Source organism: Perca fluviatilis, chromosome 22, assembly GCF_010015445.1.
Source record: "Perca fluviatilis chromosome 22, GENO_Pfluv_1.0, whole genome shotgun sequence".
Taxonomy (NCBI): Eukaryota; Metazoa; Chordata; class Actinopteri; order Perciformes; family Percidae; genus Perca; species Perca fluviatilis.
In genome coordinates this window covers 18,714,543-18,741,434 of record NC_053133.1, presented here as the reverse complement: position 1 = coordinate 18,741,434, position 26,892 = coordinate 18,714,543, and the positions used below count along the sequence as shown (strand labels likewise).

At 40.5% G+C, this 26,892-nt stretch overlaps 2 protein-coding genes across 5 annotated transcripts in view; both read left to right on the top strand.

Moving 5' to 3' along the window:
- The first annotated feature begins 1,348 nt into the window (after nucleotides 1-1,348).
- On the top strand, nucleotides 1,349-9,911 carry LOC120551919 (zinc transporter ZIP12-like). 2 transcript variants are annotated; one of them, XM_039789516.1, is made up of 13 exons: nucleotides 1,349-1,575; nucleotides 2,309-2,599; nucleotides 3,221-3,535; nucleotides 3,613-3,820; nucleotides 4,859-5,010; nucleotides 5,165-5,336; nucleotides 5,850-6,022; nucleotides 6,153-6,308; nucleotides 6,507-6,584; nucleotides 7,828-7,900; nucleotides 8,036-8,194; nucleotides 8,298-8,485; nucleotides 9,415-9,911. In XM_039789516.1, exons 2-13 carry the CDS (start codon nucleotides 2,360-2,362, stop codon nucleotides 9,541-9,543), a joined length of 2,043 nt encoding a protein of 680 aa, XP_039645450.1. In that variant the 5' UTR covers nucleotides 1,349-1,575; nucleotides 2,309-2,359; the 3' UTR covers nucleotides 9,544-9,911. The 2 variants fall into 2 exon arrangements, with proteins under 2 accessions (XP_039645450.1, XP_039645451.1); XM_039789517.1 differs by lacking the exons at nucleotides 1,349-1,575; nucleotides 2,309-2,599; nucleotides 3,221-3,535; ... (1 more) ...; nucleotides 4,859-5,010; nucleotides 5,165-5,336 and having other exon boundaries at nucleotides 5,856-6,022; nucleotides 6,161-6,308.
- A 2,924-nt stretch (nucleotides 9,912-12,835) lies between these two features.
- cacnb2a (calcium channel, voltage-dependent, beta 2a) overlaps nucleotides 12,836-26,892 on the top strand; it is a 69,323-nt gene continuing 55,266 nt past the window's right edge. Inside the window, exons 1-2 of one of the 3 annotated variants that reach the window (XM_039789500.1) lie at nucleotides 12,836-13,139; nucleotides 15,391-15,483. In XM_039789500.1, the coding sequence (XP_039645434.1) occupies nucleotides 13,059-13,139; nucleotides 15,391-15,483 (174 nt within the window). In that variant the 5' untranslated portion in view covers nucleotides 12,836-13,058. Of the gene's footprint in view, nucleotides 13,140-15,390; nucleotides 15,484-23,812; nucleotides 24,042-26,892 lie in introns of those variants that run through there. The other 2 variants (XM_039789506.1, XM_039789507.1) reach the window with 2 other exon arrangements.

Genomic DNA, 26,892 nt, shown 5'->3' with positions numbered 1-26,892 from the left:
TCTACTGAGAGGCATATGTCTCGACGCAGAGGTCCAGGGTTCGAGTCTGACCTGTGACGATTTCCTGCATGTCTTCCCCCTCTCCCCTTTCTCACCTAGCTGTCCTATTGATTAAAGGTGGAAAAGCCCCCAAAAAAAAAAATAAAATAAAAATCCTCTTAAAAATGTATCAGCCCTATTCTTCTTTGATTTATTAAAGATATACTGTGTCACCTTTTATTTAAGTGATTACAGGAGTAAGAGTGAGATGGGGATGCTTGAATTATGTCTTCTTCTGCCAATAATAATAATAATAATAATAATAATAATAATAATACATTTATTTTATATAGCGCTTTAAAAGGTGCTCAAAGGCACTTTACAAAATAAAGACAAAGAAAAACAATAACAAGACCAGTACAACAGAAATAGTAACAACAACTAGAGATAAATATTAAAAAGGTGAGGCAAAGCAGCATAGAGGCAGGATAAAAAAGCAAACAAATGGAAACACAGCTAGTTTGGTTACAAGATAAAAGCAGCTTCAAAGAGATGGGTTTTGAGTGTGCTTTTGAAGTGAGTAAGTGATGTGGAAAGTCTGAGGTATTGGGGGAGAAAGTTCCAGAGGGAGGGGGTAGCAATGGAGAAGGCCCTGTCCCCCCAGGTTCGGTGCTTGGGGCGAGTGAGAGGGGAAAGGAGGTTGGCATCTGTGAATCTGAGGTTGCGGGTGGGGGTATGATGGTGCAGGAGGTCATAGAAGTAGGAGGGACAATTCTGTGGAAACTTTGGGAAATTGTTGTTGTTTGAGTTTCATTGTTGCTTTATTTCACACACAAGACCCCTTCTCCAATGACTAGACAACTCTCCTACAACGTCACTCACCTTTGATTGCAAACTGGACAAAAATAATGTTTCCTTGTTGGTATTTTGCTGTGGTTCTGTGTCTCCTAACTGCTGATATAGGTACTGTACATACCAGCTTTGGTTGGAATACCAGCATGTAAGTGTTATTTAGGGACTTCCTATTGATAATAGTGAGGCATATGACCAGATTATTGTATATATGTCAGCCAAATGCAACAGATAATTTCAAATGTAAAACAAAGTCCAATGATTTTTTGTTGTGAAAATAAACATTTGTTTAGATTATTTCATACATAGAGGAAAGATAAATAGATCTGACCTCGATTTAGTAGAAAAACAAACTATCAAGTGATGTGTCTGTTCTGTAAATCTTTTTTTTTTTTTTTATGATTTTTGTATAAAAAGATATTATTCTTATTCTCTATTTCAAAGTATTACTCTGTCAGGAATCAGCCATTCAATCCCCCCCCTACCAGCCACTGGCCACCCCCATCACCTAATGTTGAAAAATGAGGCAGCATTCTCCATGGAAACCACAGCCCTCTGAGGCTGTTGCAGCTAATCCTCAGGAGCTTACTCAACTCTTACTTCTTGTAAGAGGGTTTTAGCAGCGGCACCAATGCCCAGGAATTCTCCCCAAACAAACTCCGGATCTTCTGTTTATCCACCGGAGGAGGAAAACAAACCTAGCTACAGCAGCTGAGAGGAGCAGAGGGGAGAACGGTTCATCCGGTAAGCTTTTTCATCTATTCTATCTCAGGTAGCCTATTACTGTAGCTTGAGTCCTTTTTATTGCTCGGTCGGATTGACCTGCAGGGTGTACAGCGTGGGAGGATGTTGGAAAGCGTTTTGAGAGAAAGCTTGGCATGTTTTGCTGTGCATGTTTGATCTTTGATGACTCAGAGATCATTCAGAATGAAAAACCTTTCATTTGAACGTCACCGCCAGTGCTTTTATATATGGGGGCTCTGGGGCTCAACATACATGCACTCGCTCAACAGCTCCTGTCTTGTTTTTGAACAATTGATGCTGCTAAATAAGGAATCTGGTTCAATATTTACAGTTCTGAAAACATTCAGACTTCCTTAATATGAGTTGCAAACTGAAGAGTAGCAGCACTTCCATGGATCTCTGCGGAGAACTTTGTTTTGATGTGGATCTCTATGTCGTTACTTTGTGTTAATAGCTTTTCCCCATTCCCTTGTTTTCCTCAATACTCATTTCTTTTCTCCACCATCTCCCCCTCCATGCCCCCTACTCCCTGCCCCTGTGCTCCCTCACTTGTCTGCACTAATCCTTTTGTTGTGGACTGAGGGGCCCAGCCTTTGGCTGACCGTTCAGCACTGTGAGGGTTGGTTCAGTTGAGGGGTGCCCACAAAGCTTTCAGCGCTCTCATATCAATCACCTAGATCCAAATTTCTCTCTCAAATTGCGTTTATGTCCATCATCTCCTTGTTGTCTCAAGCTCTAAGCCAGTCCTGGGAGCTTGAGGGAGTCGGACAGCCTTGGTAGGAACATGCACTTCCGGAGCAGCGCTCCCACTTTGCTGCTGTTGCCGCTGCTTCTGTGTCTGGTGGAGGTGAGAGGGCAGGAGCAGGGGTACCTGCAGGAAGTTGTCAGGGCCTTGGATCTGCCCCTGGGTACCGACGACGAGCCACAGCTCCAAAAGAACCACGTCGGCATCCTGATCACCAAGCTTCTCTGGGAGGTGCACTGTGCAGAGCGGACTGGCCCCTCTCAGGATGTCTGTGACAAGGTAAAGGGTACACTTGTCATATCGTACAACAACTTTTACATTCATATGCTAAGTACTTATTATTATGTATTCATCCCATTTCTGCCTGCTTATTCCAAGAAACATGCTTGTTATGGCTGGAATGTGAGTAAATGTGGAGGCTTAAGTCCTTGACCTCTGTGGGAATTCATGCTGAGTGGCTTTAGACATCCCTCAGTTTGACATAATAAACTCCACAGAGTGAGTTAGAGGTACTTCACATTTTTGTGCAGGTGGCCTGACAGTAGGATAATGTGTATGTCAAGCCTTGAAAGTTAGATTCAACAATTAAGAAAACATCGTTTTGTCGGTGCTTGCTGAATAGTCTGCTCTCTCTAACAAGGAATAGTGCTTTGCCCACTCTCCTAACCTTCTATATTTATGTGTGTGGGTCTAATCGGGCACAAGCAGCAGCACAAAGCTGCCATTTTTCTGGTAAGCAGAGTACACTGTATGCAGGGAGAAAATAGGCCTTTTATCAAAAGGACTCTTCTTCCAAGGTCACTCCCTTTTCAGTCGATTCTCACATGACCTGGTATTTTCCGTCCTTAAAATCTGCCTAAAATGGTTTTCATCTTCTTTTTTTTCCTGTTTTTGTTACAGTGCCTGACACCAGATGTAGCTCTCTCTGTGCTAGAGCATGATGGGAAGGCTTACCTCACTGAGGAGGACTATGAGCGGATCTCCACTGTTCTGCTGTACTATGTAATTAACTTGCAAGACCTGTGTGTGTCAAATGCCGCCTCCCTTTCCTCGTCCTCCTCCTTTGAGAACTTTCAGTTTTACCTTTTGGCCCTGACCAATCTACACCCGGCTGAAGACAACCGCTTCCTATCATCCAGTGAAACGCAAAGTATTCTGCAGCTCATCAACCAGCACTACAACCCCTCCAATCAAGATGCCTCATCTGATTTGCAAGTAAGGATATTTTAGAGATCTATCCCATCTGGACAGGTGCACCTCCAGGTATGATCATTTCACCATTAATTCCACAGTGTATTGATGCTGCTCGCCTCTTTCAAGATGTTAACGTCCAAGAAAATCCAGGTGCTGGTATGTCTTCTGTGCCTAAACTGGCCGCTGCCATCATCAGCCATATCCTGCAGGGCCACTGTTTCAGACAGACGAACCTCCCGTCTCCTGCTTTCTTTACTGACTACATCTTTCAATCCCTAAATTGCACTAGTTACCTGCAGATCAAAGGTAAGTTGAAGAGCACAGTTGTCTTGTTTTTTGCCACTTGGGTCAGCTGAAACAAGCTACAACACGGACAACCAGTTAGACAGGAGTTACACATCCAACAGATACTGCATGGAGCAACATTGGCATCCATTTGGAGTCAAGTCAAGTTTCTGCTCCCCTGACAATTTAATCTTCTTTTAGTTCTGTTTTTGGTCTCAACCAACCCCTGATAAAAATATCTGGCTCTTTAGCTGCAAAATTCTCCACTATGTTGACCAGCTAGTAGATAACTGTGGCTTTCTTCTATTTGGTGCTGAGCAGGTAGTGTAAAGTTGGTTAGTCCAAGCTTTTTCACTAAAAATAGTTATCTGCTGCCTACAAAAACAACACTACAGGAGTGATGAGAGTGAACCAAAACAGTTAAGTTGGGGGCTGGAAAACCCAAACAATGAGCTGAAATATGCTATACAGTTGGGTGATCATTCTCTATTGGTTCATCAGTACGAGCAACATCTTTCATATTGCACACTCATTTGATCCATTGTTATTATAGAAAATATTGCTTATACCAGCTTTACCTCTTCAATCTTGTCAAGTCAATTCTTCATTTGAAGGCATTTCCTGTCGCTGCCACCGAATAGGAGGAATGAGTCATCATGCATGAAAGTGCAACTAACCCCCCTGAAGATTTTCATCAGAGAGGTTCTAAATAGTGTGGCAGATATGTTCCCATGCTGCTAAAAAAATATACAGCCATCTTTTATATAAAAATTGGTCAAATTCATTATTAGAAACTGGCACACCATGCTGGCTATCTGCAGGTTCAACCCAAAATCTCAGTGCTATATTGAACTGTAATACTGGTTACAACCGTTAATGATCAGTTTTCATGCCAGAAAAGTTCTCAAACCAAAAACACAGTCATCTGTGTGTTTTCTTTAGCTATATTCTTTAATCTCATCTGTGTAAAGTTGTATTTAAGTCCCAAACAGACACTGATTAATTTGGTTAAATCTCACCTGGTGCCCAGTATAATAATGCAGGTATTTCTTTGCTTAGATTTAGAGGAGTTGCTTCATCAGCTGGGAGTAGGACAGGAAGCAGCGTCACACTCTCACAACAGGAAGAGGCGGAGTTCACAGAAAGGGGCTGGACCTCCGCTGGATGGTTGCAACCATCAAACTGGTGATATGAGCAGAGACTGGGCGCAGGTGAGGCTGAGGCAAATGTTTCATTTAGTTTAAGACTAATTTTTCTTTACAGTGAATCGGAAGAGGAATGATAGCATTGCTGTAATCTGTGAAGCTTGTTATAGTGAGCCTCCTACTCATCCACAAATTTGTGTCTTTCTTTGAATCTAATCAGGTATGTTATTCAGCCAATCAGCTGGTGGATATTTTTGCTCTGAATCCTCATTTGCCAATTTCCAAGGAGCACCTCAGACAAATGTGCCCAGCCATCATTCAGCAGTTGCTAGGCAATGCCTGCGAGCCTGCAGAGCAAAAAAGAAGAGGATCTCTGCCCACCGCTCTCGAGAGTAAGACATTTTACCTCATCAGCATATCACTAATAAATACATTAGGCAGTTAGTTTGCAACTAAATCAAGCAGCTTTGCTTTTTCTACTGAATTGAGGAGAAGCTTTTCATCAAATATTTTTTGTTTTAGTTCATCAATTGAACTCATAAATAAGGTTTACCATAATTCTGGGAAAGAGAGCCACATACTGTACTAGTGCAGGAAAACATGCAAGGAATTGGTTATGAATTACTTGTTAAATCAGTTAGTGGCCAATATAGACTTTTGTCTATGAAAAGCAAATGTTCTTTGGTTTATTTTTTTATAAAACACAAAAAAGACATACAACTAATACAAATTGCAGGATCATCCCCAATAAAAGGAACAAATACTTACAAAAAGATTAGTGCTTGTAAGACTGATCTTCAGAGTGGTGTTTTCCTTTATTCTATTTTGTGTTATGATCAGACAGAATTTAAAATCTTAATATTTGGACAGAGAAAAAATTTGTCTAAAGTCTCTCCTCCCTGCAGAGTACGGCTACAGCACGGCTGCCGTCCTGCTCATCACGGTGGGCTCCATGCTCGGTATCTGCCTGATCTTCTTCAACTCCTGCCAGGAAACCTACACCCTCATCCTGCAGCTGTTTGTGGGCCTGGCGGTGGGAACCCTCTCAGGAGATGCACTCCTGCACCTCATACCACAGGTATAGGACACAGAGCCACTGCACCATCCTCGGTAACTGTGAGTCAAGTTGCGCCATACATGTATAAAGATACTCTCTGTTGACTGTGGAGTAAATGTCTAATTGTTTCCCTCTCTGTCTCCTTTTGGAGATCCTTAGCCTCCATGATGACACTCTCAGTCATGAGGACGAACACTTTACAGATGGAAAGGAGTATCTGTGGAGGATTCTGGGCATTATCGCAGGGATCTACGGCTTTTTCCTCATTGAAAGAATCTTTTCCTTTTTTGTTCCTTCTCATGGCCATGTAAGAGTTTTTTTTTTTTTTTTGGAGCCCTTATCAGTTTAATGACACAGATACTTTAACAAAAATACTCAAACCATAGTGTGTCAAGGAAAAGGGGCTGAGGTGTAACCTAGAGTTTTCCACGAACAAGCCTTGTCTGAACCTTTGCAGAGCTGATTGTTGAGGAACAGCTGTCTCATGACTTTCTTTTGTCTGCAGGGTCATAGTGACCTACCCTTAGAGCTCAACTGCAATGGCCAGTCACAGAGGGGCAAGTCTATCTCCACCATACAGCTGGTGAGTCTCATCACTACCCAGGCTAAACTATAGTGTTTTTTTTTATATTGTTCTTGGCAGAAAAAAACCCGATTCCCATCATCATCTCTGGTATTTTCTTTTTAGAGGAGATGCAGGGACTATGACAAGGCAGTTCCTGGAAGTTAAACAGCAAACTATTAAAACAGTGCCACATATCAAGTACCTAGTAGAAAGAGGAAAAACTGATGCTTCTACATAAGTGGTTTCCAACCTTTTTTGTCTGTTGTACCCCACAGCTCTGTCAGATGAGTTCAAGTACCCTTCATTGGCGCCACCTGTCGCGTTCCAAAGTGTTCATTTGATTGTTATTGTGGTTATTGCGACAAGAAATATAGTTAAGCATCACATTCATTTGCAATGCTATTTGTGTTTATTTTCCTCGTAAACACAATGTGTATTTCTTCTTGTTAAATCGTAACGTCAGCGTTAAAAGCTAAAGTTTAATTCCTACTTTGTGCAACAAAAATTCCTTGGCTCCCAAAAAACAAGAAGGAGCTGTGGAAGCGGTTACATTAACACATTGTTTTAATATTGTGTTTACTGTGCTGTATCACTGTGGAGTTACTAAAGTCAATATATATTTCATTCACCCCAATGATGCTTGACTCCCACACTAGTCCTCCAGCCGAGCATCAAAGAAGCACTAATGCATTTGTTATAAACAGTGGAGTTCTGCTAGAGGGCACTGTTATTGGGAAAACAACCAGTCAATTACAGCACATTTATTTTCACACATAAAACAGCATAAAACCAGATAATAGAAATAGAAAAACCTCCATTTATCCAACATATCTGAGCACACATACTGTACATGAAGTATATAATGAATCCATTGAATCAATGTTCACATTTAAAGAAGGACTGAAATTCACTTAAATCTTGTTGTCCTGCGCTGCTTTTATATAACAGGCAGTGAAGCGTGGTGTGGGAGGGAGTCAAGGAACAGGGCATGTAGGATGTTGGAGAATGAGAAGTATTAAATCATTCAGAAAGCACTTCATGCTTGTGTTGAATACGTACTTCAAAATTAGAACACTTCGGACACAGAGACGGGTCACTTACATGGAGCTATTTTCTAACCATCCTTGTAACTTAAAAATATCCTGTTTTGGTGAATTTGTCCCATTAAGCTCTAGCTTTATTTACAGTAACTCTACCATTTTCAATTTCTTAAATTTGTTTAAAAAAAGCGGTGTTGTGAATAATGATCTGTATCCTGCAGGGACCAGTGGATGACTTGGAGTGTACAGATGTGTCTCCTGAACACGTAGACAGAAGGAGCCCTTCACATCAGAGTAAGCTCCTTCAACACGAGCTGCACAACACAGCTGAATGTGATGTTCTTCGTAATTAGTCGCCTGGCATGACAGAGCGATTGTCACGGTCTGAGGATGAGCTTTAATGACACAGACTCCCTTTTGTGTTCCCAGGACAAGGGGTTCCTCTGCTGGCTGTGATGGTAATCGTGGGAGACAGCCTTCATAACTTTGCCGATGGCCTGGTTGTCGGGGCCGCCTTCTCCTCTTCAGCTGAGACCGGCATGGCGACCACCGTGGCCATCCTGTGCCACGAGATCCCACACGAAATGGGTGAGAGGTCACGGTTACTCACTTTTGTTGTTTTCCCGGCTGAGGCCAGGAAACACTCTGCTTGACTGACGACTTATCTTTTTTCTGCTTTCTGTCTCAAAAGGGGACTTTGCAGTGTTGTTGAGCTCCGGACTCTCAGTGAAGACTGCTGTGCTAATGAACTTTCTCAGCGCTCTGACGGCCTTCATGGGCCTCTACATCGGACTGTTTGTGTCCTCAGAGATGGAAGTGCAGCGGTGGATCTTCGCTGTTACTGCTGGGATATTCCTCTATTTGTCACTGGTAGAAATGGTAAAGAAGCCTTATTAGAGAATAAGGCTGGTCATTGTCAACAAAGACCAAAATGAACAGTTAATTGATCCTGATATAGTTTTTTTCTCTGTCCCATAAGCCTTTTAAAACACATCAGTGAGCCACACTGCTGCACTGGGTACCATGTTCCTTCCCCAGGAACATAGGCACTGGGTTTATTTTGAGTCACCCCACATACTGTATACATACCGTCCAGGTGCAGTGAAAATTCACTAGAGCAGTGATTCCCAACCAGGTGTACCCAAAAAGTTACTTCTGCAGTTTCTGAAGGGGATACATGCAAAGATTGTGGAGTAACTCAGCTAATTTGGAAAAAAAATAAATAAATAGTATCTGTTAATATATATAGCATACACATATTAGAATGGGGGAAAATAATTGCACAAATAGAATTACAAACTAATGCTGATCTTAAGCATATTTATTATCACAATAACCTTCTCACTATGGTAGTCGGAGTCCACACATTTTCCACCAACCTGAGTCAACTGGAACATTAAGTGTTGCCGCTGAGAGTGCTTAAAAACTAGTGACAAAAAAAGCCAACAGAAACCTAAAAAGCAATATAAATGGTTGAAATGTCCAGTTACTGCCACTCCAATTGCCCAGATGTTAGTAATGTAATAATGTGACTACTGAAAAAAATAATAGGGGTACTTGAGCCCATCTGATAGGGCTGTTGGAGTTATGCCTACTAGAGCATCACATGTGTACTAATGTGCAGCTGAACAGCTCCCAAAAAATACACCTTTTACTTCTATTTGATATGTTTATGTATTATTAAGAGACAGACGATCACACCGTTGGTTTTGGTCTTTTCATGGGATTTCTTGACAAAAACCCTATAGAACAATTTTTCTACCAAACTATTGATTTTATTTTACTTTTCATTTCTGTCTTTCTTTCAGCTTCCAGAGATGAGTCGAGTGAAGACCGACAGACCATGCCTCATGTTTCTCCTACAGAACCTCGGCCTGTTGATGGGTTGGGCCTGTCTTCTGCTTCTTGCACTCTTTGAACATGAACTCAAATTCTAAATATACATGAGTCGTGTGACGTTTATCTTTTCACACAGGTTTGAGCCGAAAAACAGTGTTTTTCTAGTGTTTTTTTATTTTATTTAAAGTGCTAGTGCTAGCTATTTCATGATGTTTTAGTCTCTGCACTGGATGATAAATGTACGATAGCTGTTTGAATCCTCTTTTTTTTTATTGATGATTTATTTTTGTATGTTAGGTATCTGGACACTAAATTGTTGAAACTCTAATAATGACCTTATTTGGCAGATTCAGGTACAATTGTGCATATTTGTTGTTTTGTGAAATATCAACGTTGCCTCAGCCAATCGAATCATTTGATTTTAAAGTCATGTCTGACAAGCAAAATATAAAGTATTGCAAATCTACTTGTCTTGGTTTGTATGTATTTGACGTCAGTGTCTTTATACTGATAGGGGTATGTGTAATTTAAACAATCATCAAGCCCATGTGTCTTATTTTATATATTGAATTGGGCAACACTTTAATCTACAGGCTCGTAATTTCCGTATAATTTCCGAGTATTTGCCAAAAGGTTTCCTGAGTGAACTGTGAAATTTGGTGTTATTATAAGGAACTCAGAGAGACAAGTGTTCATTTATGAACATTTGAGTTAATTGATTCCAATGAAATTGACACTGGTGATTTAGTATTGCCCTTCCACGAATTGGAGAACAAAAGACACATTTTAAAAACATTTCCTGATTTTTTGTCTTTTATTAGACTCACTCTGCCTGGTAATTACCAATGTCTTTCAAAGTCAACACCTGCTTTATTTCAAGGATATTCATATTTTCCCTTTTGTACAGTATGTACCAAATGCTTTCCAGGAAACTTATGAAAGAATACAGACCCATTACATAGAGCATTACATAGATTTGAACTTAAATGAAAGACCTGATTGGCTTAATGAGAAACTCTTGTATTACAGTAGGTGCAAAGACAGGACTAATACCTTCTTTATTAGGTATATGCTGCACTAAAATACATTTATTTTTGAAGCCCCGTTGAGAGAAACATTGCTCTCTTTCAGCCTTTCATCTCACAGGCATTGTTCTTTGTTTTTGAGTCCTCTCTGTAATCCAATATGAGGGCACGTCCACCCACCTGAGCTACTTGTTCTCTTCATCCACCAACCTGGATGACTAATGCTCGCTGTTCAAGACAGAAACTCCGGAGCGATCCGGCCCACACAGCACACATGCTCTTTACAAGCCAGAGTGGGCCTGCAGAAGGAGGTGGAGGAATACATCAGTACAAAGAGATAAATCAAACACAGTAAATCAACTTATTTGTACATAAAATTGGATTTGTGATATTGAAAGAATGAGTGGGCTTAAGAGAAGATCTTCCTGTTTTTAATCAGCTTGCAGTGATTAAATTCTGGTGCTCCCAGCATCAACATATTTCTGTTAAAATTGAACAAACAGCTATCACGCGTTTGCCTTATTTGTGTCGGGGATTAGTTTCATTGCACAATTTGCATGGTGATTATGTTAATTTGCCATTCCAAGTTTACTATCGAAGTGCAAAGTCAGTTGTTATTGACAGTTTCATGAGATTATTTGGCTATCACATCAGAAAAAGCTGACACCATTTATTGTGACTTCCCGAGTAATGTTCAAACAATAGCAGGAAGTCCATTGCATTTTCTCCTATTCTAGCATTTCTGTTATTTCTGAAATGCCAACCCCTTTGGCATTTCCAGGAAAGCTTCAGGCCTACTGGTGTGTGTTTAAATATCCTCTTTTGCACCAAAGAGCATGTGTGTATCTTTTCAAGGCAACTGCTGCCAGGATGGAGGAAGGAAGGGATTTTTATCTGGGCCATGTTGGTGTGAACGCTTGCTCATCAGAGACCTGTCAGAAGAAGAGTTCAGCTCATGGGTCATCAGGGCAGCAGAATACACAGAAATGATGGGAAATGCTGAGAGAGAGAGAGAGAGAGAGAGAGAGAGAGACACACACACAAGAAAAGGAAATATAATTTTTTTTCCCTTTTGATTAGAAAGAATCTGACTGAATATCATCCTTTGCACCTGTTATTGTTATCACACAAAACCACATGGGACCAATAATTACTGGTAGTGTGGTGTTTATTATCTCTACTAAAAACTGCTGCTCAGCTGGGCATTCTTATGTCACGAAGTCTCTAGTTGAAAGGTGTACGCCATCAATATTTTTTTTAAATGATCATAATTGCAGCAGCAGAGGCTGAGATATCCTGAATTTTAGTCTGAACTTGTCTGAAAACAAAGTGTTCACTTCAGCTGCAGTATTTGGTTTGATTGGTCTCATTTTAGTAGCTATACCACTGTGTACAAGCTGTGCATCACAAAATGTAAAAATCAAAGTGTCTGACAGTAGTAGATGCAGCACATTTTCCTCACCACTGTGGAGAACTCACCTGAACAGGTACAAACGTACAGGGAAAATATTCAGTTTTAGCAAAATTCCCACTTAAATCTAGAACTGAAACAATTAGTTTGATTAATCAATTAGTTGGTCAACAGAATTTAATCTGCAACAATTTTGGTAATTAATCATTACACTTGCTTAATCAAGCAACAAAATGCCAAATATGTTCTGGTTGCAGCTTTTCACAGGTGGAAATTTACTGCTTTTGTCTGTTTTATATCATTGTCCAAGCAAGCTGTATACTGTAAATAGCTAGGCTACATGCATACTGTGCATATTCACCTATTAAGGAGGCAAATCTATTACATTAATCATTCAATTTCATAGTCCCTTGCAATATTACATTCCTGTTTAAAATGTACTATTTGAAACAATTTGACTTAGCTATATGGCCTATACATTGTATGTTGTTGTTTATTGATGATTTCTATTTGTATACACATCTATTTTTTTCACCTACTTGTATGTACATAGTAGTTAAATGTTTATTTTTTACCTATCGTTGTTCAGCTTTGTTGTCCTTGTTCTTAGCTGCCTATGTCTATTCCTATATTATTTTTTAACAAATGTGTTGAATGTTAAGGGAACCCACTTGTCCATTTTTCTGACTGCAATGTAAACTTATTATTGTCAGACTTTCTGCTTGCAAGCTGTTATCCGTTGTCATCCTTTTGTGCTGTGAGAAGACAGAGGTGTTGGCGTTGGATGAGGGCTCATGGAGCACGAGAGCTCTCAGCCAGTGTGGGTAGGCCTACTGTAGGAGGGCACTGATGATGATGATGATGCTCTGTGGTGCTGAAGGCTATAATATCCGAGAATTGAAATCATCATCACCATCATCTGAACTACAGGAAAACTGCTTCACGAACCTCTTCCGCACAAGCTCCTCCTTTTAACCCCCCCGTCTCAAACTTGAAGATTGGCGGTGCCAGCTTAGCAGCAGCAGCAGCAGCAGCAGCAGCAGCAGCGTCTCGTTTTCTTCTTGTGAACCGGTGACTAATAAAAAAAAGAAAATGCGGGTAACATTTAGTTTCGGACACACCTGCGGCACCTTCCCAAGCCGATTGTTGAATATCTGCTTTTATCAATGGTCCTGTAATGGTCGTCAATAATAGGAAAACAAGAGCAGCAACACCTCTGGACAAACACATGGACTCGCTGGAACATCCGATGTTACAAGTAAGTTAATTAACATTTAGGCTTAATGACACGGATATATTTCATTTAAAAGCTGTTGAAGTTGTTGAAAGTTAGCTTAGCATGCGGAAGAAGCAGGTCAACTTTGGCTCACCTGTCCACTTCCTCGCTCCTCCTTATTGGTGGCTGCTATGCTATTTTAAATTAAATTTGGATTAAATAGCCTGCTCTGAGCCGCGCGAGCACTACATTACATCGGCTCGAGTGCCCGTTTTTGAATTCTAACGGTTGGTTTTAATTCAAAATGTTTTCGAAGCTGTTAATTTTGAATGCCAGGCTACTTTATGTTGGTGTGAAGCAGGTTGGTGTCTCAACATATTTTTGTCTTTTTAGCCAAACCTCTAATGTTTTAATCTTATAGGTTACTGCAAATAGGATACAATAAAAAAAAAAAAAAGTTTTTAGGTAGGCTAATACCAAGTCCAGTGGTGGAACAAGTATTTGCATTCCTTTTATAAAAGTAGGCTAGTGATGCACAATCTAAAAACACAATTTAAAAAAAGTTCTTAACGTTACTTGCTTATCAACAAAATGTACTAATAATATCAGAAGTAGTGCTTGTTATGTTGAATTTCCTTTCCTTCCTGTAATAGTATTACATACTTTATATGTGTTATTGATGTGTTGACACTAAGCAGCTTTATAGCACAACTAAAGCATTTCTTTTAACAAATATGCTTGTGGGTGGTTTGAATTTTAACAATATCGGCTGCATCATATTTCAATAACTGATCAGATGTTTTAAATAAAAAATCATAAATTGCAAAGCTGTCAGATAATTGTAGTGAATTAAAAAGTGTGGTATTTCCATCTGAAATGTAGTAGAGGAGACTTAGCTATAAACTAGCATAAAATATAAAAGCACAAGTACTTCAACTTGTTACTTAAATGTAGAGTTACGTTCCACCAATGTTTTACTCTGAAAATATCTGCTAATACAGGATGGTCAGAAAACCTCAGGTAAAATATTGGAGTGCATTACACATCTTTCTCATGCTGTACAGTGCATTTAGTCAATAATATTATATTCAATAGTGTTATTTCTATGGCTTATTGAGGTTAATTAAACCTCATCCTGTTCTTCAGACTCTCTTTGCAGCTTAAACTGTTCTACATGACTGGCTTCTACAAACAGTCAAAAAATCTCACTGTCTTTTTTTATATGCATGATTAACATGTCCCTTGGGAACGGGCTGGAATAAAAGGCAGATTTGAAATGAATTTCTGTTTTTCCAGTTGCTACTAGCAACACATGCTGTATGAACACTTGAGCTGAGTGCATCACTTTCCCAGCCCCTGATCATATCAGCTTGCATATTAGAGACCACCCACATAATTACCATTTTTTTTATGATACCTGTCATAATGTTACACTTCAAAAAAACATTGAAAGCCGTACTTAACTAATTGAACTAACAGTGAGGCTCTATGTCTACACTAAAAGGATAGCTTCACATTTTTGTCAAGCCTGTGTTTAAACACTACTCACATGCCCGTATGCACTGTGAGAGCAGAAACAGTTAGTCAATTTGTGCATTGACTGTTTGGTCTACAACATGCACTTTAAATCTTCCCATCATCTTTGTTGATATCATCAGATATCTTGTTTTGTCCAGCTAACAGTCCGCAACCCAAAGATATTTAGTTTACTAAAGATAACCCTCCGATTGTAGAGGCTGCAACCTGATTTATTTGGCATTTCTGCTGAAAGAATTACCTGAACAATTATCAAAATAGTTGTCAATTCATTTTAATGATCGATTAATTGACTACTTGTTGCAGCTATATGTTGTTCACTTCATATTTTAAGCAAACATGGCAAATATTCTCTGGTTGCAGCTTGGCATTTGCTGCTTTTTGCTTATATATATATATATATATATATATATATATATATATATATATATATATATATATATATATATATATATATATAATTGTAAACTGAATATCTTTGGAGTTTGTACAGTTGACAAAACATTTGAAGAGATCAACTTGGACTGTTTTTCTTTTTACTATTTTCTGACATTCTACAGATAAACCATTTAATTGATAATAATATAATAACTGTTATTTGTTCTAGTTGGAAGAAAAACTTGATTTTTCTAACTCTGACTGCTGTACTTAAATCAGAATGAGGATTGTGAATTCTGTGCATTATGTCTTACATTGGAACAGTACGTTGGAAGACGAGGATCTCTTCTTTAACAATTCCACTCTTTCTTTTCTGTAGTCTCAAGGCAAAGGAGCTCGACGAAAAGGTCGTTTTAAAGGTTCAGATGGCAGCACCTCCTCCGACACCACAACCAACAGCCTTGTTCGCCAGGTAAGGATAGCTGTTCACTTTAAAAAACGTTTAAACTTTGGGGCCTAGGGGTTCCCCACAAGTCCTTGGTTGAATCCAGCTGGGGATCTTTGTCGCATGTCTTTCCCCATCTCTCTCTCATACATTTCTTGTCATCTCTCTACTATCAAATGTCTGATTACAAAATAAATAAATAATGAAAAAGACCGCAAAGGCACACGGTGCCACAGTCTGTGGAACATAAGCTATGGTACGGAGAGAGTAGGTTTCTACTGCCTATGGGGAAAGTTCTGTTTTTGATAAGGTCCAAGGAAGATGTATCTGATCATTTTCTGCACCATACAGGAATATCATGAGTAATATAATTTCCTGGCTACAGATGCTTCATTCAGGAATGTCACACTTGTGTGTGTCTAAGTGTGCGTTAATCCCTGACGGTAAACGCAAACTGGCATAAGAGCCCAGCCTCAGTCATCATCATCCATCAAAGATGAGATGTGCATCGCAGTGAGAGCCCTCTGTAAACACTGTTGGGTACAGTATGTTTAGTGAAGGCCTCTCCTTTGTGCTCTCAGCAGTGACACAGTGGCTTGTTATAAAGCAGATCCTGCGAGGTACACACTCAACGTGTCTGGTATTTGTTGAGCAGACCTGCAAGGGACAGGATGGGCCGGGTTAAGGATGCGCGCCCCTGCCTAAATGTTTTTGCCTTTTTTGGAGGAGGCACACATTGCTTCGTCTTTGGCACGGCTGCGGCAGAGCGACGGGAAGCTGGAGAAGATCAGAGCAAAACGGCACCTCCTGGCCTGCTGTCTGCTTCGTCTCAAGGCCACGGAAAACTTCTGAATGAACTGCTATCATCATCAGCTCAGCAGGAGCTGCTTGGTAAGAAATTGCCTGATTTTTACCACCACCCGTGGGAGCTCGTGCCCATTCCCACAGTCGTGTCCCCAAATGAGGAGTTCCCCTCCAGTCTGAGTCATCACAGATAAAGTCAATTAAGCTGAGAGTGAGCATCTTTCTGCAGTGTAACGCCACATCCTACAGAAATAAGAGGCCATTAAAGTAAGCGACACTAGAGGGATGTGGTGAGAGTAGAGGAGTAATGTGTTTCAGGGTCAGTGAGGCCCTCGCATGCCGAGCAGAAATATCCCCTTATAGATATTTGCCGCAAGAGGGCCCCAGAAATAGCAGACCTTCCAGTAACTTCTCCTCTGTTTGGATAATAATGTAAATACAGTTTCATTTGTTTTATCATAACAGTTTTAATCTGACCTGTTTTCCCGTCGCCCTCATGCTCAATCATACTGCCTGTGATTATTTTCACAGAGGAACGAGGACGTAATATTTAGATCGCTACACTAACACCATCCCGGGAAAGTATGAAGCTAACCTTTGTGTGGTTAAATCACTGCCTATTCATCAATCTGTCTTTTGGTTCTCGTTTCCTTTTGGTTTGTTATTTCTCTCCTCTCCGTCAACCGTCAAAGCTGCTGTTTTCTAAAGAATGTTGTGCATGACTGGATTTCAGATTTTGTACAGTATATTGCCTTTTGCTCTCCCTCCTGTCTGACCTGTTGTTTTAATGCCTCATAGTCTTGGTATAATTCCTGTAGGCGTCTTAAGAACAGCTAAGACAGGTTACTGTGTGATCGATCCAGCGCCGCTCCAAGCGTCATAAAAAAATGGCTTTCCAGTAACTGTACACAACAGCTCCTAAAAGGCAGAATTACTCATACTGCTACAGATAGAGGGCACAGGGCAGCCAGAGAGTAGGTTGAGAGAGAGGATGAGAGGCGTTCCCTGTGGTCGTGGCCTGATGCCCGGGGGAGTATGGAGGAGGCTGGGAAGGGTGGAGGTACAGGCCAGACCAGACCGCTCAGCCGTGGGAGTAGCGAGGTCAGTGTTGAACTGGAGCTCAGCTCTCCCATTAAGAAGGAAAAAGGGCAGAACTGTCATAGATTTGTCAGCAAACTTCATTATCGGGTGGATGGCTTTATTTTTATTTATGTGGAGGTGGTCTTGTTCAGCAATGTAAGCAAACATCGTCTCACCAAACAGTTTGTGAGTTGTAGTGCATCGTCCATCTGTTTATGCATATGCTGTTTATGCATGGTGAAGAGCTACAGATGCTAATTAATAGTATTGAGATTATGATCATGTAGTCTACATCATTGTTTTAGCACTCTGCATTGATTTCCTTTTACAGTCCAGACATTTACGTCAACCCATTTCTCAGGAGGCAGAAAAACAGATGTTTCAGCATCAGGCTGATGAAAGCAGATTATCTGTTTGTCTGCCTTGAGGGATAGTTTGACGCTGGAGCCAGCAGTCAGTTAGCCTAGCTTAGCATATAGACTGAAAATGGGGAAACGGCTAGCCTGGCTCTGTCCAAAGGTTACAAAATTCCCTGCCAGCAGCTTTAAAGCTCATGAAATAATGCGCTATATCTTGTTAACACCACCACCACCAACAACAACAACAACAACAACACCCCACATAGAGCCTTGAGTGCTGTATTTTCTGATCATATTGGGAACTCAAAACTGCCCATAGGTGTAAATGTGAGTGATTGTCCATCTGTACACTGGCAATGTGTTTAGAGAGTTTGCCTTGTGCCTAATGCATCCTGGGAAGTGATCCAGCCCCCCATGACCCTGAATAATAATAAACTTCTTTATATAGCGCTTCTCTAAAAACAGAGTTAACAAAGTGCTTTACAGAGAGTGAGAAACAAAGCTCGGAGCAAACAACAGGATTAAACACGAGGGGAAGAACTGCTTGAAAGCAAGTCTACAAAAGTTTGTCCGAAGTAGTGGATTTAAAAAAAGACGCCGACTTTGCAAGCGTCATTTCTTCTGTCAGGCTGTTGCAAAAAGTGGGATCTCTAATGATGAATGTCTGGTCACCTTTTTTGTTTAATAAATGCTGAGTTTGATCAGTTCCACTTTAGGATGTCAGTTTGCCCTCTGGCTCAGAGGTAATGTAGTTATAGACACCAGGTATTAAATGTGACAGATAACACACAAAGAAGAGCATACATTTTAAGGAAACAAAGAAAAAAAACAATGGAGGTAATAAAATGACTGAATAGATTTAATATCAAAGCACCTACCAAAAAAGATTGGAGGTGCTAACTTGAACAAGACTTATTTCTGCATTAGAAACGATATACAGTACAGTATTCAAACTGTGATTATTGATAATTTGCAGAGTAAAATTAATAATTAACATCCTGCTGCTTCCCACACTCACACTGTTTATGTAAGTGGTTGCACCAGGCTTCGTATCGCCACCCACTGCAGCAGCTTTTCCATGGCACATTGTTGCAGTTCAACCCTCTCTGTCTGTACATTCAGGCAGAAGAAATGGGTTTAGTGTTGAAAGGCTGCCTGCGAGGGTGTGGTGAGGGCAGGAAACCCCTTCTCACTCTCTCTCTGATTGTGGCAATTTTCTTTTTCATCAGCCTCTAGATAATCTTTTCTCTTCTTAATGGAGAGAAGGGGTGACGCAAAGAGCTTATTACTGACTCTGATACTTATCAGATCTGGCAACCCTTTAATTTTAACAGATAGCCGTGCCATACTGTAGTGGTATGGAGTAGCTGCCATTGGAAATCTTAAAAAAGTAAAGTGTAACATTAACCCTGAGGACCTTTTGCCTTGACTTTTTAGCAACATATGTCATAGCTTTCCTATAGTAGATATTTCTGGGGAGCCACATGCGTTTTCTGGCATCAAACTGCAGAAATGATGCATGGGGTTAAACACTGGAAATGTTAAAATGTGGAAACCACTGCTGCTCTACCAACCATCATAGAAGCACCAGACTACCATCTAGTGGTAGAAGGAATGAATGCAGGTATTGAACGTGGTGGTAATTTACAATATCTGTGCCAGAGTAACCAAATCAAGCTACAAAGTCTGTTTTTGAGTTCTGATTTTTATTTTTATTTTTCTGTAAAAAGCATTTGTCCCTGACATTTGACACTAAAACCACCCAGGAAGTTTCTTTTTATACAGATTTACATATGCAAAGTAACAGGTGTGGAAAAAAGAAAGGAAAAAAACAGGGAAAATGTTTTACAGTAGTGAATGCCTTGAGTTCACAGTGACCTGAATCCACTCGCCCCACCCTGCTGTGTTACAGCGAAGGCTAAATTAATTTGGCACAGTGCTGATGCACTACCCCCCTAGTGGAAAGGGCAATGCTTTCTGCTGTTATTATGAGTGATCAAAGTCTTTCATTTAAATAATGTCCATCAATATGCTACAGTGTATTGAACATTATTTTAGATCATAAAGGTGGATGCAGCATGTTACTGTCATTCTCTAAACCACTGATTTGAAGAGAAGTGCTGCTGATCGTTCACACTTTGTGATTGTTTTACTGATTATTGCTCATATTTTAGTAGTGATTATAAGCCTTTCTGTGAAATGCAAAGAGTGCTTCTGGGGGTTTGATGTAGTCGCCAGTTGTTGTTAAAATGTCACATACAACCACATCACAATTTACTGAAGTTCAAAGTGACGTCTTCAAATAACTTGTTTTTTCCAGCTAACTGCAGGCAAGCTGAAACGTGGTAACGTGTGGCATTTGTTTGAAAAATGATTCAAACAATTAATTGTTTAAAAAAAAAAAGTTGCTGATTTATTTTCTGTTGATCAAGATATTGATTAATTTATTATCGATGCTTTCAGCTCTCTTCATAAACTGCATACATAAACTACAAATGGCGCAACACATCCTAAACTATATACTGGGAAAGTAAACCTAAAGTTATTCACAATACTGCATTTTTTTTTATCACAATATGGATGTATTTGATTAGCTCATTCTCATGCCTTGGAAGTTTGCTCTCGTCATTAGGTGTCTGCTGCCTCTGTGATTGATTGAGATTGTCTTCTGGCTAGCGATGGAGACTTGCTTTATCTCAGTTGGTTTCTATCTGCTTGTGAACAATGGTTTTGTGTAGGTGCTAATCTAACGGATATGCTGGCAAGAAGGGATGCAGTTTTTTGAGTAAATGACCTTTTTGAAGGTGTGTCCAGAAAGCATGGTGGACTCCTATTGAACAGGCAACATTTTAGTTTGTAGACATGATCTCCTCCTGCAGTATTTTTTAAAGGCGTCAGCAACAACTGAGTGATGATGACTTCTCAAAGGGGGGCAGGCTCTGACAGATTACCTGATAGATAGGATTCCCGTCTCACTGTAAGGTGCACATCTCTCTGTTTATAATGATGCCTTTCCATCACAGCAGACACATGTCACCCAGTGAATTATTGGCAGTGAACTAAAGAAGCTTCAATGTTGATGAAAGACGGTGCCAGATTTATGTTTGGCTGAGCGTCTGTCAGACCGGAGCGGGAGATGTATGCTACTACTGTACTGATACCATAACTGATGAGCACAACGCTTTTCAACATGATGCACCATCTGCACAGGGCCACTTGAGTCCAGAAATGCTGCATGTATTCACCAACACATCACTGTGATCCATGTATGATGGGATGGTAGTACAACTTTAAAAAAGAAGATTCCTGTGATAAACAAGGCAGCTTTAGGAAAGACAAATCTTCCTTTTTTGTGTGTGTGCCCTATTTCTCTAAAATTTCTCTTTTTTTTACAAAAAGGAAATTACATTACCTTGTATATTACAATTTTAATATAACATATTTTCAAACATGCTGTTAGATGTCATTGAACTGCTGCATAACATTGTAGGTAAGCCTAGTGTTTTACCAGAATCCTCCTAATGAATACCGGTAGGCACCCTTTCAAAGCCCCTTGGAATGTGAATTTGGGGGGTGGGGAGGGGTGGGGGGCAGCTAGCCTAGCTCTGTCCAAAGGTAACCAGTCCTGCCTACAAGCATCCTTGTTTTATCCTTTGGTTTCAGTACTGATTGAAAGTATTAACTAGTGAACTTTAGAGGTACTGGTAGTCGGATTTGGTTACATTTGGACAATGTCAGGCTATAGCTGTTTCCACCTGTTTCCAGTCTTCTAAAGCTAGCCAGCTTCTGGCTGTAGCTTTATATTTACCACACAGACATACATGTAAGAGTAGTGTTAATCTTTTCATCTAATTCTTAGCAAAAAAGCGAAAAAGCATATTTTCCATATATATTCCTTTAAGTAGATAAGCTATTTTTAAACATAAATTAACTATTATTAAATTTTGCCTTTTTTGTAAAGGGGCGGCTACAGAGGTCTGGTCAGCTCACTTCTTTCTAACTCCACACCCACAGATCTTTTTTATTTCAAACCTATAGTATTCAGCCGCAACCAACGCTGACTCAAGTGACATCACCTGAGGCAATTTATCAGATTCCATTTTACTGTCTTAGGAAAACAACCAGCGGAACCAAACCCTAGCTAAGTTTAGGTGCCTCTTTAGTACCTCTGACAATGCCTTATGTCTTCTTAATCAAACCTATGGGTTACAGTGCAATATGATATATAGCAACACCAGATATTTAGTCTCCGTAAGGAGGCAGACAGTTGAATTTGTCTTTATCCCGATACAGCTCTGTCTGACAGCAGAAATCATGTTGTTATTTTCCTGTTGCCAAACTTCCGTCACTGTGTGGCACCTCGCACAGAGGAACAACACTGATAAAGTGTGTGTTGCAGCACATGAGACAAGCCGCACTTATCTTCATGAAACAAGATTTAGACTCTTCAGCATCAAAGTCAGCTCCGCACAATATTAAGATGGAGCACATTGTTCATCAGGCTGTGATAAAAAAGGTGACATAAGGGTATTATGGAAAAGGACCACAGCCAAGTGCTTATACACAGAGATACCAAACCAAAACAACTTTTACCTTCAACATGCCATCTCAATGATCTTAATATCTCAACAGGCATTAATTGCAAATACCATATGAAATTCACTACTTAACGTTTTCGGTAAATTCTTTTTTAGCTGTTTTATCAATATGTATCATCCAGACAAATTATGCAAATATTTTTGAATTGAGTTTTAGGCTTCACGTTGAATGCAACCCAACTTCACGGATGCAGCTTGGGTCCATTAAAAAGCCACGATGTGTTTACTTTAATGTCTGCTGATTAACCTCTATCTCAAACCCCTGTACGTTCAAGAAATGTCTGCTGTTATTTTAATATTGCTACAAATTCCTATCATTCACAAATTAAATTGATGAATTATTTGCAAATGTTGCAGACAAGACAATTCAAAGCGAAAGGGCATAGTTGGAACATCGAAATTCAATCCACCGTGCATGCTGTGTGCCGTTGTTGCCAGATTGGATTAAAAAAACAGTCCACTGTCATGCTGTGTGTATGAATCTCACCTCTGCAGCTCCCCACCACGTGTCTTTCATTGAACACTGAGGCAGAGAGTGAGAATATGTGCACTTCTAGCTGACGCAGCAGTGAGGCTGCCAGTCAGTCTGGACTCAATCACCTGAACGCAGTGGGGAAGGGCAAGAGTGGAGTGGAGCTGCGTGAAGGGAAGAAACAATCACGCTAGCCCTGCGCTCACACTCGGCATGACCAAACTGTGTGAGCGACTTCCCTCTGCACCACAGGCAGTTAGTTTTGCTGCTGCTCGGCTCTGTGCACAAGACTCTCTCTCTCTCTCTCTCTCTCTCTCTCTCTCTCTCTCTCTCTCTCTCTCTCTCTCTCTCTGACATGAAAGCACAGTGTAGTCTCTTCAGCAACCAGTAGCTTTGTTAGCTTCTCCTAACCTCTCACACAGAGAAAGTATAAATGATGCACTGCTCAACACAAAGGAAAAAAATAAAGGAAGAGAGTGAAGAGGCAATAAAATCTGAAGATCAAATGGGAGGCAATAAGTCAAGACGAAAGCCAGAGTGTGTGTGTCAAGCTTTTAAAGCAGACTGAACCTTGGATGAAAGGAGGCGGGGAGTATAGAGGCAGCATCCTCCATTAGGAAGCAAGGGACAGCGGTCAATAAAGGACACTTAGAACTCCACCTCCTTCCCATGCTGAGAAGAAACTTGTGTGTGATTATGAGTGTGTCTAAATCCACCACCAGCTGAAGTAGTGTGCCAGCCTGCAACTGTACCTCTCTGCCACAGCACAGCAGCACTGCAGAGGATTTGGCAGCCCAGAGGATCTTGCTGGAGCGGTTACAGATTTCGGGGTGGGGTAAACAGTCGGTTCAGACATGCACCTCACTGTCAGCTCGTGTGCACTCTGCTGCAACAGTCTGGAGATGGGTAGAAGATGAAGAGGGGGAGGAAGGGGCATCAGAATCTGACTTTTTAAATCCTGAGAGTTTCTGAAGGGATTTGGCGTACACGTGGGGGGTGGGTGGACAGAAGTAGGGGGCTGGTGTGGACACGTCAGTCCTCTGCTCCCTCTGCTCACTCCTCTGTCAAGCATCTCCTCTGTCCTCGTCATCTCCTCTTCGTCTTTTGGTGGTCTGCACCCCTGTGGGCCAAGCCCGCCGGCATGGACCGAGGCTGAACGGATGCTGCTGCCTGACAGGGAGTCTGTGAGACGGCCGTTCGTTCCTCCCTGCCCTGGTCCCCTTCATGCCGTGCTGTGGGCTGGGCCATCGCCGGAGAGCACAGCTTCCATATGTGAGTTTGAAGCTGCAGATTGCACAATGATTGGAGGAGAGAGTGTGCATGAGAGAGATTAAGAGAAGCTGATGAAACGGACTAATGTGCTTCATGTGCTTTATTATTGTTTCACAATGGGTTACTGTATGAATAATTTATATGTATTGGTGTTTCAATACATGCACAACTTTACTGAAATTGTCAGTGTAGCTTTGAAGCACCAGACCGAATGGATCAGTGGATGCCTGCCAGCTTTCCCCCTCGATGTTGATCACTGCTAGATCTCTATCCTAAACCAGTCCTGAATGCTGCAGGATTTAACTGAAATATTTCAGATGCACTGGCCGCCTGACAGTTTTCTGCAGAGCTCTGTTCATGCTGCCAGACACAATAAATATTTGATTTTATATTTATTTCGGTGCACAGCTGAGGTTGTAATGCTATTGAATACAGAGGGTTCACGCTGCAGGCACATGCTCGGTTGACAGCTCCATTTTATTGGGCTTTGCTGGTTTATTTCATGTGTCCTTTGTTTTAGAGTCTGGAATTAAAAGCTGTTTATTATAAGAGAATAAGACCACTGTGGCTGTTAGGTATAATGAAATGCAGTGAGAAGAAAATGTGGGGTGTGCGTTTGCTAACTGGTATGACTTGAGATGGGAAATTTAAAATTTAACGATGCATGCATTTGTCTGTACCGTCTTTTGCATTCTTAATTCTGTCATTCAGATGTGGTTGTTTTCTGTAGACTCCCCTGTGTATAGCACAACGAAAGAGGAATATGTTCTTCTTTCCAGAGTCTATTACACTGTTCACCAATAGAGCAAGGCAAAAAATACACACAACACTCCAGTACTGCAGATAAAGATGTTCCTCCCTAATTGAGTTTTAGAGTTTTACCACTAGATGGCCATGTTACACTTTTACACACACACACACACACACACACACACACACACACACACACACACACACACACACACACACACACACACACACACACACACACACACACACACTCACTCATAAATGCATAAATACACCATACACCAGAGAGAAAATGCTTCAACACCCTAACGGCTCTGAAATAAAGTTTTCATGAGGTGTGATTTATTTAATAAAAAAAAAATGTTCTTGTCAGAAATGAGTTATGATCTCATCCCCAAATCTTAGACAGAAGCTCATTGGACAAAATGTTCTGAGCTCAGTGAGCCACAGCAGCCTTAGATTGACTAAAACAGTGATATGTCAATACAGAGAGGTCTGTGTATTTTTAATAGTGTGAACACCTACTTCTCTAATGTGACATAATTACGGGGTATTACGGCTCAAATGTCACTAGTCTCCACCAATGACACAAAGCTTGTATGCAGTGCAGCTACTGCAGAGCTCAAACAATTAGTTGATTTACAGATTAATCAGCAACTATCTGATAATCGATTAATCAAAAAATAAAAGAAATATTCAGTTTACCAATAAATAAGACAAAGAAAAGCAGCAAATCCACACAATTTAGAGGCTGGAACTAGGGATGTTTGCCAATTTTATTATTATTACATTATAGTTGCCCAATCGTTTAATCAATCGTTTTTTTCTAATATACACATTGCCACATTGCTACACATTTGCCAGTGAACAGTATCCACACCTAGTCACAAACACAACAAAGTTTCCTGACTTTATGAGTTAACAAGGATTGCATTATGTGATACTAAGGGCTGAAAGTGATTCACCAGTTGAGTAATTTGTAAAATTCAGACAAAAGAAGGCAGTTTTTCTTTTGAGCAGCCTTTGAAAAGGGACTTGGGGGGTCTGGTCCAGCCCCAGTTATAATGAACCAAAAATATTGTTACATCCCTTGTGTGGTCTGGGCTAATGCTTCCTACTCCACCCCGAATAAACACCAACGAAGAAACCCTGACTCTGCTGTACGCGTGCACGCTCACACACAGACATGCTAGGAGACATGCACTGTCAAGTTCACGGCTTGATCCGAGACCTACCAACCCGGTGTTTGTGTCTTTGCAGTGTGGGATGAACGCTGTTTGGCTTCCCCTCAATGCCCTAAATGTTAACTAACTTAAATGACAAACTACAAAAAGTTAATCTTCTTATCGAAAATATGAGTACTGACAGTGTGCTCCAAATGCGCCTTAACAGGCTGCAGGGTCTCCATCAATGGGTCCAGCCCAGAGGGCATTAGAGCTGTTCTTTGCTTTCCTTCAGAATGAGATTTTCATCCTTTGACACTAGGGGTGTGCAAAAAAATCGATTCACATTCGTATAGCGATTCAAGCTCTACCGATTCAAAACTGATTAATACAATACCAAATCAATTTTTTTTTTTTTATTGTATGTCTACTGCAATCACATGGGAAAAGTAACTAAATTTACATAGTGTGAATCTTTTTTTTTAATTGAGAATCGTTTTGAATCGAAAATCGATTTTGAATCGAATCTTGAGCCTAAGAATCAATATCGAATCGTGACATTTTCTGAATCGTGCACCCCTATTTGACACCTGTTGTGTACTTTTCAAAGAATGAGTGAGGTCCTTGTTTCACAAAGTTAATATTAAATGTACAGATTGGATGTAATAAGTATTTATAAAATTAAATGTCCAAATTTAATGTGCAAAGTTTGTCCCTTTGGATGACTCAAATGTATGCTATACAAAAATGTGTTTATGGTTAAATCGCTTACAAGAACACAACATGGTTTACAAGAGCACAGATTCTACATAGATCTAGCCTCTTAATTTTGCTCTCAAAATGCACCAGATTGATGCCTTAAACTTTAAAATGTACAAAATTTTCTTCCAGGGGAGCACACCCCCGGACCCCCCTACATGGTCAGGGGTCCGCCGTAT